The 21,873-nt window shown below is 37.7% G+C and overlaps 1 protein-coding gene across 5 annotated transcripts in view; it reads left to right on the forward strand.

The window, feature by feature from the left end:
* The window catches only part of LOC103719873 (urease), a 34,291-nt gene extending 12,771 nt beyond the window's left edge, over positions 1–21,520 (forward strand). For 4 of the 5 annotated variants that reach the window (XM_008809333.4, XM_039133756.1, XM_008809331.4 and 1 more), the window contains 14 exons: positions 3,348–3,490; positions 6,828–6,938; positions 11,663–11,826; positions 11,935–12,313; positions 12,410–12,518; positions 13,477–13,616; positions 13,946–14,083; positions 14,163–14,254; positions 14,913–15,042; positions 15,116–15,274; positions 16,959–17,129; positions 19,756–19,890; positions 20,173–20,244; positions 20,944–21,520. In XM_008809333.4, coding sequence (XP_008807555.2) covers positions 3,348–3,490; positions 6,828–6,938; positions 11,663–11,826; positions 11,935–12,313; positions 12,410–12,518; positions 13,477–13,616; positions 13,946–14,083; positions 14,163–14,254; positions 14,913–15,042; positions 15,116–15,274; positions 16,959–17,129; positions 19,756–19,890; positions 20,173–20,244; positions 20,944–21,165 — 2,165 coding nt within the window. In that variant the 3' untranslated portion in view covers positions 21,166–21,520. The remainder of the gene's footprint in view (positions 1–3,347; positions 3,491–6,827; positions 6,939–11,662; positions 11,827–11,934; positions 12,314–12,409; positions 12,519–13,476; positions 13,617–13,945; positions 14,084–14,162; positions 14,255–14,912; positions 15,043–15,115; positions 15,275–16,958; positions 17,130–19,755; positions 19,891–20,172; positions 20,245–20,943) is intronic. The other variant, XM_039133757.1, reaches the window with a different exon arrangement.
* Positions 21,521–21,873: the final 353 nt, after the last annotated feature.

A 21,873-nucleotide genomic window follows, 5' to 3' on the forward strand; every position in this document is an offset into this window, starting at 1 on the left:
TTTACGACTAATCAGTCTTAATTATTTTCAATAATCGATCTTTTTGATTTCAATTATAATAAAATATATGTGTATATGTAAACCCCCTCTTACTACGATGAAGGTGGGACTCGAACCCCGACCGCAGGTACCAACCCCCAGCAACCATACGAACTCCTTTTATTATGTCCCAAGCTGTAATGAGATTAAGATCCATATCCTCAAACAGTCGTGTTATTTCTGTTTGATGACCTTTCTTTCAACCACTTCAATTTCTTCTAAACATTCCAACACCATATGAAAGTTATGGAGTATTACAATTTACAAGTATTCTATAAATCACAAGCTTCAATTGTTTATTGCCCTTTTCCTATCGACTATCAATAGTATTTTATCATTCTTTAAGTATTTTCATTCTTCCCCCTTCTTCAAATGATTCATAGACCTGAAAACATTTATACTCTACTCTTCTTTCAATTTATTGCATCTAATATTATTTCTTCTTTTTCTGGTGCATGTTAGTTGAAGTACATGCATGCAATTAAGCACTATAGCACAACATGTGATCACCTTGAATGGAACTTCTGATCTGCAGCTTGTTTACTGTTCATATCAGTGAAAACCAACAGACCTCCTACCACCGTGTCTCTTTCTCTACCTAAACTCAGTTTTCATTTTGTTTTCATTTTTCCAATTCATACTGCTTTTCTCTTATTTCTGAATAGGTCCATTTTCTAATGTCTAAATTTGGCTTATTTATTTTATTATTTTTCTTTATTTTGTAATTTTCTCTTTTCTTTTTATACATTCAAAGATAGTTTTGAAATGCTGACTATGCAGCCTATCATACTCCATGCACCCTTTCTACCCATATTGATCCATATTGACATGGATATATCATCCATGCTAGTGAAACCATGAGTAGATACCTGCAGGTTAGTGGTGGTGGTTTTTCTCTTTTTTCTTTCTTGTTTGGGGGGGGGGGGGGATTGGCTTATTGATTTGCATGATATACACACAATACCAGTACGTATCTGGTATGCATCTGTACTGCAAGGTTTTGAACCTTGTTTCAAACTTCAAAATAATTTTTTTTAAGAAAAAAAGGAGGAACTGGAACTTCAAAGTAATGTTGATCAACCTAAAGCCAACCTATTGAATGTCCATTTTTGTGGGTGACAATGACCCTATTGCTTCATATTGGTGAGTTTGAAAATGTTGTCACCACCAACTTTTTCTTTCTTATTTTATGCTTGTCTCAGTGTTCTGTATTATTCTTACGTGCCTGAGGATTATGAAGTGTTTCATTAATTCTAAAGTAGAAAATGTGGATTTTGGCTTCCTCCTAGGATAAATGTATTTTGGCATATAGTTCACCTTCATATAGGTAAGGTTCCAGTCATCTGCATGTGACTCTAAATTATTTAGACACATTTGGGTACATAATTGAAGGGGAAAAAAACTCATTTGGTTGCTTGTGTTTTTGCATAGGAAGTGTGTTTCGCATGGGAAGGTGGTATTTAGTATTTACTGTTGTCTTTTCACATGGGTGAAGGGTTTACAAGGGGAAAACAAATGTACACACAATTAGTCAAGTTTAGCTCCTTGTTTTGCTTGGGCCACATGAGCAAAGGACATTAACCTTTAGGGTGATCATCCAGAATATTTTGATCATCTGGAATATTCAGAGTCTCTGCTTGATCACATTCTCCTGATATTCTTTTCCAACTTCATCCTGTTCTGTGCGGTCTCAACTTGGTCCAATGGACCTCTATTTCTTTTGAGAAATTCAATTCCACAATTTTTTGTGGCTACTTTGAGAAGAATGCATTAGCCTATCATATATGTTCACAAATTCTCTCATGTGACCTACATTTTATTGATCAAGTAGCACATTTGAAAAAAATGATTTGCCTAAGTTTTCTGGATTGCTTTTCTTATGCATATTTTTTAAAGTTAGATTGTATATCTGATTTTGGGAGCATAGATGAACTGAGATATGCAAAGACTTTAGGAGACTTCCATTCCGCTTTTTTTTATGCTCATGATGACTGGTATATTGTTCCATTCATGGTCTACTTATGTACCTGTTTGGCAATATGCTATATATTATTACCTTGTACGTGGATATCATGCTTGTTTGCATACATGCTATCATTTTGTCTGTTCCCCATTTATCCAGGTCATATGGCTGTTGAGCTTGAAACTTGTCAAATATGTCACAACATTGATTTCACTTTTTCTTGCATCAAGAGTCCATGTGGTTGCTGTTTGGTTATCTTATTTTTTTGGCAAATATTTGCTTATCTTATTTTAGATTGGAGACTATATTTGCAATTGATTTTGAGATTGTTTAGTTCATAAGAGTACCTATACCATCGTATTGTCAGAGTACAAATTACATATTCTATTTCAGGTGGCTAGCAATCTAATATTTGATTAGCAATCTGCACGTATATAGATTAAAGATTTTCTTCTGTTGTGGTTTTCATGAAATCTGTTCTTCTTGAGTTAAAAATGAATTTCAAGTGGAGCAAGAAAATATCCTGAGGAAAAGACAAACTTTAGACTTTAAGTGATTGTTTAATTTTTTCCCTTTCTAGTGGAAATTTGGGCGATATAATGTGAAGAGGCCAAAAAATGATTTTAGATGCACTTAGGCAATTGGAAAATGTCATGTGTAAGTTGAAAGTTTTATATTACAATCTGACTATCATTAAGGGTAAATTTAGTATTTAGTCAAATGGAGTTGCAAATTCTTTACGGCCTTTATCATGTGTGTAGGCTTGTTATCTTAAGTTTCAATGTTTTCTTTCCTTATGATCTAGATGAGAAGTGTTCATTAACAAGCTTGGTATCTGCAACCATGACCTTATGTTGGTTATCATTGTGTTTCAAAGTTCTGTAGTTTTCTATTAAGTGCAAGGTGCTCGAGTACATTATAGTTCTTTGTAATTATTTCTTGCTCATTTTCATATCAATTGTAATATTTTTCTAAACTTAGTATTACATAATTTAGTTATTTTTCCCTTTTTCTTATGGAATCTTTCCAGTACAAGTACCTTGGTATCATGTCTCAGCAACTGTTGTATGCACTCATAAATAGTGGATATCCAATATTGACACTGATGCATGACCCCTGCAAGAAGCTGCCTATAACTTGCCAACTAAGCAAAGCCTTCAAGGATTTTGTTTCACTCAACTTCCCGTACTTCTGTCGGGAATGCCTCGCGTTTCTTATGCATAATATACATGATCTACTTACATTAGCTTAAGAGCTAATGGAGGAACACTTCAATGCTAGTTTAAGCGCAATGAGATTTTCATTCTTTGTATAATACAACAATTTGTCATTCTTTTTCCTGCAGTTCCTTCATTTGATAAGTTTGTTCAGAATGTAGTTGATAGCCATCCTGGTGTCTTAGTATTTGGATCCGGGAAAATTGTACCTAATATGGGAAGGAAGGCTGTGACACTGAAAATTGTCAACAAGGCGGATAGGCCCATTCAGGTGAATTTCTTACTACATAACATTGTTCTTATTTGATTTTTTGAGTACTTAATATTTTTTGCTTTGTCATGTAAATGAATTCTGCAATTTTTATGTTTCATTCATTACAAAGTAAAATATATTGCATGCCAGTTTATAGTTTAGTAACCAAAGCTTAAAATATATGCTTAAATCTATTTTAAATAGATTGCAAGTTTGTACAAACTATGATATCTGGACCAATTTAATCATCTTTCTGTTTTGTTACCATTCCCACTTAACCATATACCTTAAGTTATCCAGATTTTATGTAACTTATTTAATTTAGTAATGTATCGATGACTTTAGCATCAAAAGAATGAGTTTCATTCTGATAAGTTGTAATATCAGCAAATTGCTTATTAAATCCTTTTTCTTTTCCTCAAGTTAAAGTTTGATTGCCTGTCTATATCTACATGTGAGAGAGGAGAGTTTTTCATTTCTATTACGTACTATGAGAAAATGATCTGAATTTTTCGTATATTCGATGTTTTGATTGAGTGATGCAGCGGTCATTAAAGATCAGCTGCTAAGGTCAAAGGGAGGGCACAATGTTTCTAAAAATTGGATCCAAAAGCAATCAGATTGCTGTTCAGACCCATGGAGGGCTGAGATTGTGAGTTGGAACAGCAAGCATACACAGGAGACTAAACCCTAGGATTTCTCCACTTTTAGGTCCTCCACTCATTGCATACAATTCCTACTTGATCCTGCTTCAATTTGGTACTAGAGCTGAAATTCCTGCTCAATTTTCCATCTTCTTTCACCTTTTTCTTCCCTCCTTTCTTCCTCATTTTCTTCCTGTCTTACATCAACTTGATCTTCTTCTTTCTCTCCAAAATGGTGCACGATGCAGAATTCAATGGTTGCTTTGAGAATTTTTCTTAAGACTATGAGAGCAGCAAAAAACATATTCTTCAATTGCAAAATGACATGACCGTGAAAGCAGAAATCACGACCGTGACGGCTGAGATGACATCCTTGATTTCTTCAATGGTTGATATGAAAACCACCCTGGCTGCAAGAGAACATCTCTCCTTAGAGCATTCATCAACTTCGGATAACCATCTGTACAAGAGCATATCTCATTCTCTCTCTTTAGCATGTTCAATTTTCACAGCTTGAGGAACAGCATTCTGTCAATGTGGACTGAGGAGCAAAGATTGAAGTTGCTGATTGTTATGGAGATCATAACCCAGAGGCATTTCTTGATTGGCTGCACGGTGTTGAAAGCTTCTTTCAATAGTCCAAGCTCAAGGATGAAAGAAAATTGTTGTTTGCAGGGGCAAATCTGAAAAGGGCAGCAAGGATTGGTGGATTAAATACCAACCAACCTACTAGGCAACTGTTAGATCATGGGATGACATGGAGACATCCATGACTTTCCACTTTGTCCAAATTAAGCAAAGTATTCAGTTTACAACTTGTGCATGGGAGTATGACAGTAGAGGAATACACCACTAAATTCTTTAGCTTGACAACATGTTCAGAATTTCCTTGGAATGAAGATGTCATGATTTTCATGTATCACCAAAGGCTAAATCCTTCCATCTTGTTGGGGTTGTCTACTTGTGGGCTATACACCATGGCTGATGCAAGTTAGGTGTCTTATCAAATGAGAGAAGAGAAGATGAAAACAAATCAGCTACAAGGAATTCTTCTCAAATTTCCTTAAGGCATGATCAGTCTATTGCAGATTTGAGCCTAGGGAAGTCTAGAACTGGTTCTATTGCTTCTACTGATAGAACAGTTAGATTTTTTTCTTCTTCTCTGTCTTCTGGTGTCCATAGTGGTTCAGGATCCGATTCTGAAGCGAGAACTGCAACCCAGTTGCAAAGGGTTTGGTCATTTTTCAGCCTAATGCTCGAACTGCTTGATTGCTTTTGTTGACAATTCTGCCCTTATTGCTCCTGCTAGTCCTGAAGAAAAGGCAGAGAAGTTGGGGTATTAGAATCAAAGCCACAATGTGATAATGACAAGAGTGTTGACAGTTGCGAGGAGGTAGTACATCATTGTGTTGTTTTGAGACTGCTATTGACTACACATCAGTAAGGCGGCAATGAAGATTGGGGAAGGACCAATATATTCCATACTCGTCCGCAATGCAATAGAAAACTGTGCACAATGGCGATTGACTTAGGCGGTTGCACAAATTTGTGTCATAGGATGCGGATAATAATCTTAAGTTGAAGATAGAGCCTCATCCAAGTCCTGATAACAAATTTTAGCTGAATAACACCAATCTCAAAATGAGAGGTGTTTGGTCACTTATTCCACTTGAGGGCTTCGTGGTGTAGTGCAGTGGGATGTGCGTCCTGTGAAGGTGTATCACCTCTTGTTGGGTAGGCATGACTTTTTGATCATAAGGTACACATTATGGATGTACCAATACCTATTCTTTTCAGCATGGAGACCTCATCATGTAGTATATGCTATTTAGAGATATGCCAGTGAAGAAGCTTAAAAAGACACACATTACCTTTCTTCTTCAACTTGTGGCTTCAGCAGGAGATGGCATCCTAGGCCATTTTCCCAACTCGATGAGCTTGAGTATTTTAAGAGAAGGGGGGGATGGTGGTGGTGGTGGATTGATGCAGTCATCGTTGAAGATCAGCTTCTAAGGCTGCACAGGGGTTGTATCTTTCGCGCGAAAGAAGGATTCCCCTTCCTTCGCACGAATCCACTGTTGGATCATGCAATGGTCGCTTCGAGGTCTGTGCAGATGGATGAATGGAGGAGTTCGGTGTGCTTTGAGATCTGTGTGAGGAGCGATTCAACGGTCAACATCGTTAAAGAAGATCAATCATTCTCTTGCACGAAAGATCAACCTGAATCCTCTAAGGCTAAAGGGAGGTTACAGTGGCTATAAAAATCAGATCTGAAGGCAATCTCACTGCTGTTCAGAACCATGGTGGGCTGAGATTGTGAATTGGGACAACATGCATATATAGGAACCTAAACCTTAGGATTTCTCCACTTTTAGATCCTCCACTCATTGCATACCATTCCTGCTTGGTCCTGCATCATCGAGTCATACATAATATAGGATCTAGAGGCCAAACTTGGAAATCCTAGCATGCTTAATTCTAACTCTTGAAATTTATGGAATGAAAGAAAATAGATAATTTCTAGTTAAAGAATCTTTCAAATGCATAGGACTATGAACTCAAATTGCAATTATAACAAAGATTGGAATTAATATAGGGAAAGTAGGTGGGCAACTTTAAAGTTGTTTGACTATTTCCATCCTAAACTTATTATTTTGGATATCCTTTTTCTCCACATTGAGATTCTTTTGACGTCAAGTTTTGCTATGCAGATTGGGAGCCATTATCACTTTATTGAAGCGAACCCCTACTTGGTTTTCGATAGAAGAAGAGCCTATGGTATGAGACTAAATATATTGGCAGGAACAGCTACAAGATTTGAGGTGATGACCTTCAGTATCTGGTTTCTATAAGTGACTGATTAAAAGTTTCTGTACCACTTTTTTATGTCTTAATGAAGTAATAAACAACTGCAAGACATATGGTGACTTGTAGGCTACATAGTTTCGCCCTTGTTTCCCATTAATCATTACAACTTTACTTGGTAGCATTATATTTAAACAAATTTTACTTCTACAATTAACATCTTGTGGTCCATATGTATATGCATCTGCATGTTTTTTAGACCAAGTTTGTGGTTCAAAACACTCTCTTGGATGTGTTGAAAGTTTGAAACTAATTACTATTTAGGGAATGTTACTTGGAGTTGTTTAGATTACTCGTATCATCTATCAAGCTTTTTGTTTTTCACTTTTTGGAATAGGGTTTTCATTTAATTTTTCTGGTTTTTGGCTCATTCTTCTCTGAAATTTGAGATGGCTTAAATATAATAAATGGTTTTTGTATAGCATAATGAAGTTCTAACATGACTGATCGTTGGTATCCATGCTTCAATACCATAACCTGCTCAAAGTTCCTTAGATGTCTTCTCCATATATGATATCAAAAGAAGATTTGGTTGGTGTCAGGTTTTGCTAAATCGGGCCGAACTGCTCAAATTCGGACAGTGCCAAGCTAACCCGATGCGAAACCGGGTCGATACCGGCCCAGAACCAATCGAACCGGCCGGAAAGGGTTCGAACCGGCCGAAGTCGGTCGATTCAGTGGAGGCCGGTGCCGGTTCGCACCGAGTCAACCTGGTTTCGAACCGGATTGTCACATTATATTGTTGTTGGGAAGGTCCCAGAAGACCTTCTCAACAGCAAATGAAAGCAGCGGACCTTGATTTTCTGCTGCTACCTTCTCAACAGCAAATGAAAGCAGCGGACCTTGATTTTCTGCTGCTTTTCCTTCCTAAATAATCAAAAAGCTCGCCGATTCAGCAGCTCAGAAGGAAGATACAAGCCTAAATCAGGTGTGCTTCCTCTTCTTTATCTCATTCCCTTAATTTTTCTTGGACTTGAAAAAATAGCTCGAAAATTGCAAAATAAGAAAATATCATGCCAAAATTTTTGATTTGGGCTTGATTTTATTTATATTGTAGATCTATGGATGATCTACACGTTGACATAAAAATTTTTAATTTTTAGATTATATATAATTTTAAAAATTTAAAATATAATTTTAGATTAAAAATATATTTTTTAAATTAATAAAAAAATTAAAAATATAAAATTAGAAACGTATTTAGGAGAGTACAACCTACTCTCCATAAAATTTTGGCGTTCATTTATTCAAGTTTCGATGCGATCATGCGGATAGTAGCCTAAGCCTAAATTTTTTTAAAAAAAGAGAAATAAGTAGCCTTTGATGCATGCCCAAGAGCTTAAAAAAATATATGCAGCATCCATTGTTGGGTTCTATATGGATCTAAAATAAAATTAATTTGTTAAAATATTAATATTTAAATATTATTTTTAAATTCAAAAATAATTAAAAGTATATAAATAATATCAAAAATTACGAAAATTTAGTAGTTCATATTACATAATTCAGAAGTAATTTTTGAGGTAGAAATTATAGTTTTCTAAATTTATGATATTTAAACATATTTTTAAATTTAAAAATTATTAAAAATATTTAAATAAATAAAAAAATTAAAAAATAGTATTATGTATTAGATAAATCAGATGTATTTTTTGAGATAAAAAATTATCTTCGTCGTAACGAAATTTTGCTATTTTTAAATAATTGATAAACTGACGTAATTGATAAACTGCAGGATTGGAGCTATTAAGAAAAAAAACCCAGAGAGTGACATTGGTTAGGATCATAGGTAAATGCTCTCAGGTCGGCACCATTGAAGGTGCAATTGGTGCAACATAGAGTTCTAGGAAGGAGAAATAATCAGATTGAAGCATCATTTAGCTGATGGTTACTTCGACGTATCTATGTGCTGGAAATACTTACTAGAGGTTCGGCAGCTGATGAAGAAGCAGTTCGCTGATTTCGGAGCAGTAAAGAGTGGGTTGCCAAGAAGAAGGCAGAGATGGACTGCTGGGCGGTAGAGGCATTTTTTTATTACTCCAGAGAGTCAGAGGAGACATCTGCTCTAGACGACGAGGAGGCACAGATTAGCCTAAATGATCAGTAGCAGTAGGATGAGGTGGCCAGGCAGCTCGATTTGAGCAATAGGATATATCCAGAGTTCAGGAGGACCTCCTCAGTCAGGGAGGTTGTTAGCAGAGGCGGTGGCTGGATTGCATTTATACTGAAGGCTCTTGGTAGCAAAAAAAAAGTCATCAAGAGATATTCCACCAGGATCAACAATCCATGATTTAGAGCCATATGCCTTTTCCAGCAGAGATTTGAAGCAGGAGAGAGTTGATTCAATGCTGAAGAAGGATAAAAAGAATAATATGTGACGAGCTTTTGGATTCCGGTTCCATTTCAGCCACATCCCAACGAATATAGTAAACAATACGTACTATAGGTCTGTCATGTCCGCCATACAAGCTGCCGATCTCGGTGTAGAACCTCCAGGCTTGAAGAAGATTTACGGTGAACTTCTTGATAGTAATAAGAGAGAGAAATGGATTGCTTCCTACAAGAGCAAGTGGCCCACATATGGACTGATGGTGATCTATAATGGTTGGACCGGTCCTTCCACACAGAACATCAACTTTTTGATATATTGTGATGTGAAGACTTTCTTCCATAAGTCAGTTGATGCTTCTGATCAGGTGCACGACACCGCGTACATCCTCAAACTGATGGAAGAGGTGATTGATCAGATAGGAGAGGAGAATGTTGTGCAGATGATCATTGATAATTATTTTATTATGTGTATCATTTTAAAGCATTAAGATGCATCATTTAAGTTAAACTGAAATTATAGAAATATAAAAAAATAAAAAAAATCAAAAAATATTAAAAAGCATCAAATTTGACTGAAAATTATTGAAAAAGTTCAAAAAGAGTGATTACCAATTAAATATTTTTGAAAACTAAAATAAATTGGGCATGCCGGTTCGTGAACCGGCACGCCCTACCCATACCGGTTCGTTATGGAACCGAACTGGTTCGGTGCCGAACAATACCAGTCGCCAACTAGTATGAGTCTTGGTACCGACTCGGCGAATCTTGGTTGGTGTTTATTTCATTTACTTTCTATATCACAATATATTGATATTCTTGCTGTTTTTCATTTAGTGCTAAGGTTGCATACAGGAAACATAAAAAAAATCAAGAATTAAGAGCTAAAGTTGCATGGATGAAGGTTGTGAGAAAGGAATTGAAAAGGATGAAAATGACGTCAGAGGTGTCCAAAACTAGGAATGCTTGGTGAACTAGAATCCATGGAGCTAATTGTAAGTAGTTGGGACATGGCTACATGGCTATGCTTTTTGTTAACAGTCAAGAAATATTAGCAGGCATTGGATGAACCTATATAACATTAAGACATGTTGTAACTTTATATTTTTTCCCATTGTGAGCTATACTATTTTATATAATCTTTATTGCTGCAAAACTGCATCCTTCTAACCAAGGTACGCGGTACCGACTGTACCGACGTACCGGTGGGCATCGGTATCGGTACGGTACCGAACCAAATCGAGCCGAACCGGTACTGTACCGATGGGGTTAAAAGCCAAAAAAAATTGGAGCCGGTACAGACTGGTCGGTTCGGGCCGGTACCGATTCGGGACGGGCTGGTACCGAGTCGGTATGGGTCGGTACCGGTCGGTACGGGCCGGTACGCATCGGTACGGGCCGGTACGGTTCAGTACCGAAATTTGTAGCTGTACCGTACCGGTAGGGTCCGGTACCGGTATGTACCGGCCGGTACCAGCCCGTACCGACCGGTACGGCAGACCATGCTTCTAACCAAGGTCGAAGGAACCAGTATCGAGCATCGTACTGGTTCTCCAGCAGCTCGAGTTGGTACAGGCTGTGTCGGGCCTATATGGACAGAGGGCACGGTACTGTGTGAGAGAGGAAGAGAGAGAGAGAGAAGGGGTAGAGAGGGAGGCCAGCGGAGGCCGTGGCCGGATCCCTATTTCAAACAAAATAGGGGAACCGACCGTGGCTTCACCTGCCACAGCCTTTGCTGACCCCCCACGGCCTCCACCGGCCTCCGTCGGCCCTCCACCAGCGTCCCGACCTATTCTTGTCCCTCCCTCCCCCACTCTTTCTCTCTCTTCTCCTTTTCTGGCTCCGGCAACGGGTCTTGTTTCCGTTGCTGGAACTGTATCGGTGAGCCACCGGTATGGCTCAGAACGGCCGGAACTGTCTGGTTCAGGACGGTTCTGCCGACCTTGCTTTTAACCATATTTAGGTTCTAACTATTCATGCAGTATTTAAATATTAAATTGTAAATTTGATGATTGCTACTATTTAATAGTTTAGAACACAGCTGCTAGTACTCATATTTCATTACATAGGGACTCCTATATTCGTTATAAGTTCCCTATGCTGTATATTTGTCTTTCTTTGCTTTTCTATTCATATTTTGTAAGGACGTTTTATACATTCACCGATACTATGATAAGTTGGACTGTTTTAACACCCAAAAGAGACAAGCTCTCATTTTGTTGCAAATTGCATGCCTACTTGCCCTTCAAAGAGTCTGTTCTAAGGAGAAGATGAAAGCATTAAGCATTCTTGCCGTTTTTTGAAATGATATTTTACATGTTCCATCCATTTTCTAATTTATGTAAATTTGCAGCCAGGTGATGCCAAATATGTTTCTCTTGTTAGCATTGGAGGTGCGAAAGTTATTAGAGGTGGAAATGGCATTGCAGATGATCCTGTTGATGCTTCCCGACTTGAAAAGGTGATGGATGATGTGGTTGCAAGAGGTTTTGGGAATGAACATCAGCCAGATCCAAGGTTGTGGCATATTCATTGCTCTCAAGCACAAAGATCAACTACATTCAAGCCAGTTAAATTGGCTTCTGATATTTTTTTCGTTGTAAATTCATTCAATTTTTGTTGCAGTGAAGGAATTGTTGGAGAAAATTCCAGCTTTACTGTTGAAGTTTCACGCGAAGCGTATGCAAACATGTATGGACCAACTACTGGAGATAAGATACGGCTTGGTGACACCGAGCTATATGCAGAAATTGAAAGGGATTTTGCAGTTTATGGTGATGAATGTGTATTTGGAGGCGGAAAAGTTTTACGTGATGGAATGGGACAGGCTACAGGCTTTCCAACCTCCTCATGCCTAGATACAGTTATCACAAATGCCGTTATCATTGACTACACAGGAATATACAAGGCAGATATTGGTATTAAAGGAGGACTTATTGTTGCTATTGGAAAGGCAGGAAATCCTGATGACATGGATGGTGTGCTGCCAAACATGATTGTGGGGGTAACCTCTTTTCTCATCTCCTTTTGCCCAGCTTATGGGTAATAATAGATCTCATAAATTCAGCATACTTACAAATTGTGGTATCGCTGGTTGCAGGTCAATACTGAAGTTATTGCAGCAGAGGGCATGATTGTGACTGCAGGAGGCATAGATTGTCATATCCACTTCATATGTCCTCAGTTAGCACAAGAGGCAATATCAAGTGGTCAGATCTCCTTTTACTTCCTGAGCATGAAAGTTGACCACTAAGACAAGTACAGGACTAAGCCTATATATCAAAACTTAGATCAATTTCTTTTTTTGATTTTCTTTTTCATTTGCTAAAATTGACTGGTATTTGACAATTGAAATCCTGGAATATAATCCTATGATTTTCACATGCTTCATGGAAGTGTAGCCTTTTTTTCATGACTTTGTCCTTTTGTTTCATTTGATGATTACAAATCCTAGCAGTGAATCATCCACACTTAAATAATCTGACAAGGAAACAGCTAAATGCCCTACACTTGAATAATCTGACAAGGAAACAGCTAAATGCCAAGGGTTGATAGGTTGGACCAATTGTTTGATAGTTTGAGGCAATAATGTCTGTATTGAGTGGTTTTACTGGCACAGCCATGAGCTGAATCTGCAAATAAATATCAAGAAAGGCAAAAAAAAAAAAGAAGAAGAAGAGTTCTAAATAAGGATGAATGGCTAACCCACTGGCCAAAATTTGCATTGTTTGGACTAGGGTGCAGGGTCAATCCTTCAAACAATTTTAAATATTGTCAGGCTAAGCCCAATCCTATGCATCCCTAGCTCCGATAACTAATTGTCCGTACTCTGTAGAGAAATTCCTTCTATGATAACTATTATTAAGATATCTTTGGTCGCTGAATTTACTGACGCTGGATTTCCAACCCCCCCTCACCCAAAAAAAAAATAAAATAATAATTCATTTGTCTAACAAAATTTCAGTTTACCATGTATAGTTTAGAACCAATGGTTTTTTGGCCTTTAGGCTTATTTTATATTTTGCATGTTTTGGATTGGTCAATGATAGAGAATTTATAGAAGTAATGGATATGCAGATTCTTAGCAATTATCTATTAAATGCATTCTAAATGAACTCTGCTGGATTTATTTCACTGAAAAACTGGACAACTTGATATCATGTATAGGTATCACGACACTGGTGGGAGGTGGGACAGGACCAGCAGATGGAACTCGTGCAACTACATGTACTCCTGCACCGTTTCACATGCAATTGATGCTGCAGTCAACTGATGATTTGCCAATCAATATTGGCTTCACAGGCAAGGTATCATTATTTTTTTGTAAAGTTATAAAATGCGCTATTTTTTGTGCCATTGATTTCTTTCTGTTAGAGCCAATTTTAGAGTGTATATGCTATCTTATTCTTTATTGTACAAGTTTTACTGCATCTGACACGATGGATTTGATAGGCTTTATTACTTCACTGAGACTTGAGTAGTGTTGTTTTGATGATTTTGTGTTCATTGTTTATATTCGTTTTTATCTGAAGTTCTGCAATACATCACCAGTGTAAGCACCGATTGACATGTTTTATAACATATTCACTAATATTCATCCATTCTGACTGATCATTCTTCCTGATGAATTAACCAGGGTAACAGTGCAAAACCAGATGGGTTAATTGAGATCATAAAATCAGGGGCAATGGGTCTGAAACTGCATGAAGACTGGGGAAGCACCCCTGCTGCAATAGACAATTGTTTAACAGTTGCAGAAGCTTTTGATATCCAAGTAACTGACTTGTTCTTTTCCTTCCAATTCATGCGAGTGTGGCCAGGCCTCATTTCTGACTCTTGTTTAATTTGACCAGGTCAATATCCACACGGACACCTTGAATGAATCGGGATGTGTGGAACACACAATTGCTGCATTTAAGGATAGGACAATACATACTTATCACAGGTAACCATGTTCCAGAATTTGGTAACATTGTTTATCAAATTACATAGAATACTTATCTATATTATAGATGCTACCTCATTGATTTCAAGAGGTGTACATTTCACTGTTTTTGTACTATTTTTCTGCTTCTGTTGCACTTTAAATTACTTTCTGTTATAAATGAATAAATTAATAGTGTGATAAGGAGGTGCCAGGGAGGAAAATTAAAATGCCTCACAGTGAGTGCCACATACAATCACAAAAGCTACCCACAAAATAGAGCATTTTTGTAGCCCTGATTGTACAAACATGCTTACCAAAGAAATAACCTTTTTTTGATGCGCCTAATGCTGAATATGCTCTCACCCCGTAAATCTAAAGCTTCTCTAGAATGGTCTGCAATTTGCGAATTTGCCCAACCAATACACCCCGTACGGAGCATCGGTATGGTGCATACCTTGGGACCCTACCAATACCGTACATTATGCCCTGTATCAGGCGGTACAATCCGATATTGCAATATGTATATTTTAACTCTATACAACTAATATCATCAGGACCCTCCAATATATGCAAAAAAGAAAATATGCAATGCTAGCTTTGTACAGATCTCAAGTTTCTCTCTTAATCTACTCTTTGTGAGCTATTTTGAGTTGGTATCTCATAGTCTTGTAAACAGTGAAGGTGCAGGTGGTGGTCATGCTCCTGATATCATTAAAGTATGTGGTGTAAAAAATGTCTTGCCCTCATCAACAAATCCAACTCGACCTTTTACTTCGAATACTGTAGATGAGCACCTCGACATGCTGGTATGATGGATCTTATTACTGTCACTAGATATTGCTTAGAATTCACCTCTAAAATGAAGATGAACTCTTGTAGTTGGTTTGTCATCACCTTGATAAGGACATTAGAGAAGATGTAGCATTTGCTGAGTCTCGGATCCGGGCAGAAACAATTGCGGCCGAAGACATTTTGCATGATATGGGGGCCATCAGTATCATAGCTTCTGATTCACAAGCTATGGGTCGTGTTGGTGAGGTTTGTGAACTCCCCGCCCCCATTTGCTTATTGATATACTTCGCGTCTTTTGCAAATGATAGCTTGTACTATTTGCTCATGTTGCCATGAGAAGAAAAGTTGGTATGGTGAAGTAATGCAATGAAATAAGTTGAACACGCTTAAAATAAGCCTTTGGCTACCCAATGTTATACTATCTATATGTATACACACACATGTGCATACATACGTATAGGCATACATATGTACATATATCAAGGTACGCCATCTCGATATCAGGCTCCGTATCGGTGCCACACTATCACTATGTCGGTACAGTACAAGAATGGTTTGGTGTACCGAGTTTCGCTACGCCCCCCGTGCCGTGTACCGGTATGGTAATGGTATGCTCTGTACCATCCAGTTCGGTACGATACGACAAACCTTGACATATATAGACTGTGCTCCTCTCGAGAGGAGTAGCTATCTACTCCTCTTAGGTCAAAAATAAATGATTGGACAGATAAATTGAAAATCCTCATGATTGATCATGATCTACACCAACAAAAACGTCTAGAACCCAAAAATCACATATTTTGGTAGTATCTAACCTTTACATCAAGTGGGTGCAAAAATGTACGGTTACAATGATATAAAACCATTTGTGTATGCGTATGCATAAATACATACATACACCCCCCCACCAACACACACACACAAATATATGTATATGTACGTATGTATTATATTATATATATACACATACATATATATGTGTGTGTGTGCATGTCTAAGCATTAAAATATATTGACTTTCAATCTATGCATGTTTTAACATGTGTAGACCATGATCAGAGCTGGATTCTCAATCTAAATATTTTATCATATATTTTAGCATACTAGCACAATGGAAACTATCCATTTTTGCGTCTACTTTATTCGTAAGTTAGAGAGCATCAAAACACATAATTTTTTATTTATAAGCATTTTTAGTAGTATCGATCCTAATTAATGACGTGAATCTTCAATTTGGATGCCAATAATTGATTTTGGATATGAAGGAATAGATACATTCTTTTCTCAAGAGGAGCGGAGTCCATCCCTATATATACACTATATGATCAACATAATCATCTATGGAAAATTTCAGACATTTTGCACTTCTTTTTTTTATGTGTGTTCTTTTATTCCCATGAAACTTTTGGTGTTCGTAGATTAAGGATTTGCCCTATATATATTGAACCACGAGGTGCAATGAATCTTCTTAAAGATGTGAATAAAATCTGTTGATAACAATAATGGAGTGGGAGAATCAAAGGGATGCTTAAGTTGTAAGAAACAAGAGTGGGCATAAATGGTGCTGACTATATCTGTTTCATTTCCATATTCGTGTTTATGAAGCTGAATACAGGTGCATTATATATTAGTCCGCATCAACAAATGCACATACATGAAATTTAGTCCATTCGTAAATCTGGATCTAGATGTAAAATAAAATTCAAATAGAGTTACCAATAAACCTCTTTGGCTGATTTCTGTTAATTATAAGCCCAGCCTGTATGTCTGGCATAAATGTTACGTAGTTCTTTCTTTCTTTCTTTCCACACATGGTCTAGAACTTCATCAAGACATTAGGGATGCCTACTGTCATGGTGATATCTGTTTCTGTTATTGTGTTTTGATTGTGAATTCCTTCAAGGTTTAAGTTGCCTCCCTGTTCTTGTCAGGTGATTACTCGGACTTGGCAAACTGCTCATAAGATGAAGATGCAACGAGGAAGATCAATTGAATTCAGTGGGTCCGACAATGATAACTTCAGAATCAAGCGGTACATAGCAAAATATACTATAAATCCAGCCATAGCCAATGGGTTTTCTAACTACGTTGGTTCCATTGAGGTAAGTTTGATTTCTAAGTTTTCATTGTGCGGGGATAATTCAAGTGTCATGCTATAATCCCTATTGGTGGGGTCTAAAACATAACCAGACCAAGAGTCAAAAGCACAAGAAAAAAACAAAATTTGATTGTTTTACCAATACCATTCGTCTTATCTTCCAAATTACAATGATAACTCAAATAGTTTATGAAGTCCTCAATTATACATGAATATCCAAAGAGTTCCATATATTTGACATTCATGCATGGTTTTCAAAGAGGTATTTCAAGCACTTCCAAAACATAAGGTTCAAGGTTTCATGCAAAGGTTTCCAATAATACTAATATTTCCCTACAAACGTGGCAGTAGTCCATAATTGTGAATGCACATAAATTTCAAAGATATCCAAGTGTTTCAATGTCATATCATTATCTTGCTTGATCCAAATTACATTTATACAAAGAACATTTAGCGAGAACAAAGGTTGAAATTTTAGTTTCGATGTTGTGTTAATGGCTAATAATACCATGACATATTGTAACAAGCATGACACTTGACAAGAGAGCACTGGCATGGATGTATGCTAGTGATGGTACACATCTCATGCCAACCTGTGCTTGTGTAGGCACCACATTGGCTCGACACAATCTGGACCGACAGTCTGAACCTCTAAGCATTTGATAGGGAAACAGGCACTTTATTTCAAAGAAGTGTTTCACAATGTAGAATGTATAGTTCACAAGATATTTTGCAGCAAATTAACATAAGAATATATTTTAGAAATATGTAGCTAAAACATACTAGTTAGGTTGAGGTTACTTACCAAACACATTATGTCTACAAGAGCCCTTTTACCCAAAACACAATCCTCTCTAATACCTAACAATTATAAACAATCTATGCATCAAAATGTAGCTTCTAGAGTCCTTTAATAGGCCCAAGTACCCTATTAAAACCATTTTTTTCCTTAATCCAATTAACCTTCATAAGTCCATGCGAGACAGAAATTTCACAATTAACAATGTGAAACTCCAAAAGTTATGGAACCTAGTGGAAAACATTTTAAATAAATAGGAGAGTTGATTTATCTTTGGCCAAATCTAGCAGTCTTGATGGATTCCATCAATATTAGGCTTTGGCTTTCCCTATAGAAAATTTTGTCCATCATTATCAAATTCTTTAGTAAAATTTATAATATTAGTATTCTTGCAATCCCTAGAGCACGATATTCCAAGATTATAGGATATATCGCCAGAAACTCACTAGCAATGATTTGCAATATAAATAAAGAGGTGGCTTTTCCCAACCGCAAATCTGCATTATTTCACTAATTTAAATGTACTAGAGTTGGGGTCTACATCAATCCGGCCTGCAGCTAGAAGTCGAGGCCTCAAATCCAACTTTCTCTTGTCCAATGTGGTGGTCTCTTCTCCCTACACACTAAAACCTATATTAGGGTTAGATTGAGGGGAATAAAAACCACAATAGAGAGGGAGAAAGAGGAATACCAGATTCAAGAATAGAAGGAATGGGAGAAGAGATGGGAGGAAGAGGGTGGATTGGGAGAGATGGATAGAAGGGGGTGGTTGTGGGTGGTGAGCAAGATAGAGGAGAAGAGTGAGATAGAGAGATGAGGGAGCGGAGGAAGCCAACGGGAAGGTTGTCGGGTGATGGCAACACTCAGGAGACAAATGTGGTGGTGAGGTGAGGGCACATGGGTGGAAGAGATGAAGAAGGGAAGGGGGCGAGAGGTGGGGTGCATGTGAAGCAAGACGATGGGAGGGTTGCCCATGTGAGACAAAGGGGAGAAGGGGCTCGGGAGCAAATAGGTTGGGTCCAATCCCATCTAGGTTGAACCCAGTCGGCTTATGTTCAAGGTTCATTGGCCTTGGGCGGCCTGATTCAAGCCAAAGGCATTACACCAAAAATTCCTATTTAGGTTACTTATGATGCTATTTCAACTGAATAAGATATTCTAATCTAGCATATTAAGGCCCTTTTTGGCTGGTTGTTTACTTTTAACCTGATAATACCCATGTTTGTGAGAAGGGGAGAGGAGAGGTAGCATGGAGAGAGAAATATTGTCAGATCGAGAGAAATTGAGAAACCTACGACCCTTGAATTTTCAGATATTAGATTTCATTAAAAAGATGATTATCTTCTCCCTAAATTTGAGGGATTTCAAGTCCAAGAGCCTGTCTGCATCAGCCAGTTTTCTCTCTTTTCCTACATTGTCTCCCATCTTTCTACAAAGGCACCTACCATCACAAGATAATAATTTTTCGACATCAGACAACATTGAAATGTGTAGGTTGTGAATGGCTAGCACATACTAGCTTGGCATGTCATACTGTACTGTATAGCCTCTTGAAGGATATAAGACTACAGATGGAAAATAATATTTAATGTAAGTCAAGATAACTTTCAAATGAAACACCATGCATGGAAAAACAACACGTGAATTCTCAAGCAAAGTTACTTACAAGTGTTGGGAAATCTAATATATTTGTTCTATAGAATATATTCTTCTTACCCCCATCTCTCTCTTTCTCTCTCTCTCTCTCCCCCCAATATGATATAGCCTCTTGGTTAGGATATCGAGTTTAGAGGCTCTAAGGTCTAAGCAATTGACTTTTGCTTGTGAACAGGTAGAGAAATTTGCTGATCTTGTCATCTGGAAACCTTCATTCTTTGGTGCAAAACCAGAAATGGTGATCAAAGGTGGTGTGATTGCATGGGCTAATATGGGCGATCCAAATGCTAGCATTCCTACACCAGAACCGGTAAATTTATTTTTCTTCTTTGTTATTATGATGTTTATGAAACGACAGTCTCCTTTGCTAGTTAATTTGTATACCATGCGCTAAAAGCACACTCCAATTTTTCATATAATTGGACCCACCACATGATAGGTGGCAAACTTATTTTTTTTTCTTTTTGATGACATGTAGCAGATGATTCTTTGCAGACTCGCACATCTACTTTGTGATGATATTATTGTTGGGGCTTCTCTTTCCATTTTCTTAGATCTTTATATCACAAAATTGATGTGATTGTTAATACAGGTGATGATGAGGCCAATGTTTGGTGCATTTGGGAAAGCTGCGAGCTCCAACTCAATTGCTTTTATGAGCAAGGCAAGCTATCTGACTTGCCATTTTTTTTTAAAAAAAATAAACTTCATGTACAAGTTTACAATTTTTCACATAGACAAGAATACAGAATTGATTCCAACAAGGAAACCAACACTAGTGGTCTGTTCCGTGCTCCCTGACAATGGCATCAAGTGGGAAATCTAATGCTCTCCCATTTCCAAAGGGGCACTTCAACAATAAGTCATGGAAAAACTCTCACCTTTACCTGATGAGAAAATTGTTCAAAGAGTTTTGTTTCCTGCCAAGAGTTTTGTTGTTTTCTTCTGACTACCTTGACATATACCAATAGTTGAATATTTTATGCCACCTTAACTTGCAAAGAGAAGTTCTAGTAGGTTGACCGAGTAGGGCATCCAAGGTTGCCTGCATTGCCAAACTTGCACATGAAGTCTCAAACATGCTTAGCTCAGTGTGTTTGAACCTGGCTCTTCTTTCCCACAAAGCAAACAACCATAGGCCAATGAGAGCGTCTTCAAATTTACTCTCTCCAAAGAAAAGATTTTATCCAGACAAATAAACATTTGCACCTTAGGCAATAGCACCTGATTGCTATGTCATTTTGGCCATCGCCTGCCTTAGGACTCTGTCCAGGAGAAAAGCTTCTCTTGTTTTCTCAATCAACTGAACTCCCAGTAATCTGTGCATGACATGACCTTATCTGAATTTTGCTATTGATGCCAGGTTGCAAAAGATTTGGGCATCGCAAATGAGTATGGCCTCAAAAAAAGGGTGGAGGCTGTTGGTAACGTGCGTGGCTTGACAAAGCTAGACATGAAGCTCAACGATGCACTGCCCAAGATCGACGTTGACCCTGAGACATACACGGTGACAGCCAATGGCGAAGCTCTCAAATGCGAACCAGCATCCTCTGTCCCTCTATCTCGAAATTACTTCCTCTTCTAGCTGCATGTGGAGTTGGTGGTCCCAAACACCAGTAAATCATGATGAAACGAATATCACATAATGCCTTTGTTGTATACTATAACAGGCAGCTCTCTGTGCTGATTTGCTGAGCTCAGCCATTGCGAATACTAGATTTGCCTTTTTCTTTTATGTTGAGAGTATTTTGGTTCCCATCAGCATGAATTTTTGACTACTTTCTGAAGAATGGGATGGATCTGGATAACAACAGTGTCTGTTGATTTCCTTGGATACTTGGGTTCTAAGCTGGTCCAACCACTCGTGTGTAGGTTGAACTGCGTGCAGCTTAGGTGGTAATTAACTGTAACTGTTTGGCATGATCGATGATTAATAGTGGCTAAATCCAATGATCTAGAAGTCTTTCACATGTGTCTAGAATGATTTCCAAGTATTTGTTTTGAAGCTGAAAAGTTGTTAGATTCTGGGAGCTAGCCATCATTCCAAGAATATCATGGGGTGTTCTTGCTTGAGGATTTTAGCAAGAAATTTTGGCAAATTCTGGAAATCATTTCTGTGCTATGATCTCCAACTCGTACTTGTGTTTTTTTTTTTTTTTTTTGTGAGAGAGAGAAGGGTGGAATACCTGCCCCCGACCTAGTAGTAGAGGATGCACCATCCAAGACCTCGGACCAGGGAACTCTGGGCGGGCAAGCCCAAGTTTATCCAACAGTATTTTTTAAGAAATTGTTA

Source organism: Phoenix dactylifera, chromosome 14, assembly GCF_009389715.1.
Source record: "Phoenix dactylifera cultivar Barhee BC4 chromosome 14, palm_55x_up_171113_PBpolish2nd_filt_p, whole genome shotgun sequence".
Lineage (NCBI taxonomy): Eukaryota > Viridiplantae > Streptophyta > Magnoliopsida > Arecales > Arecaceae > Phoenix > Phoenix dactylifera.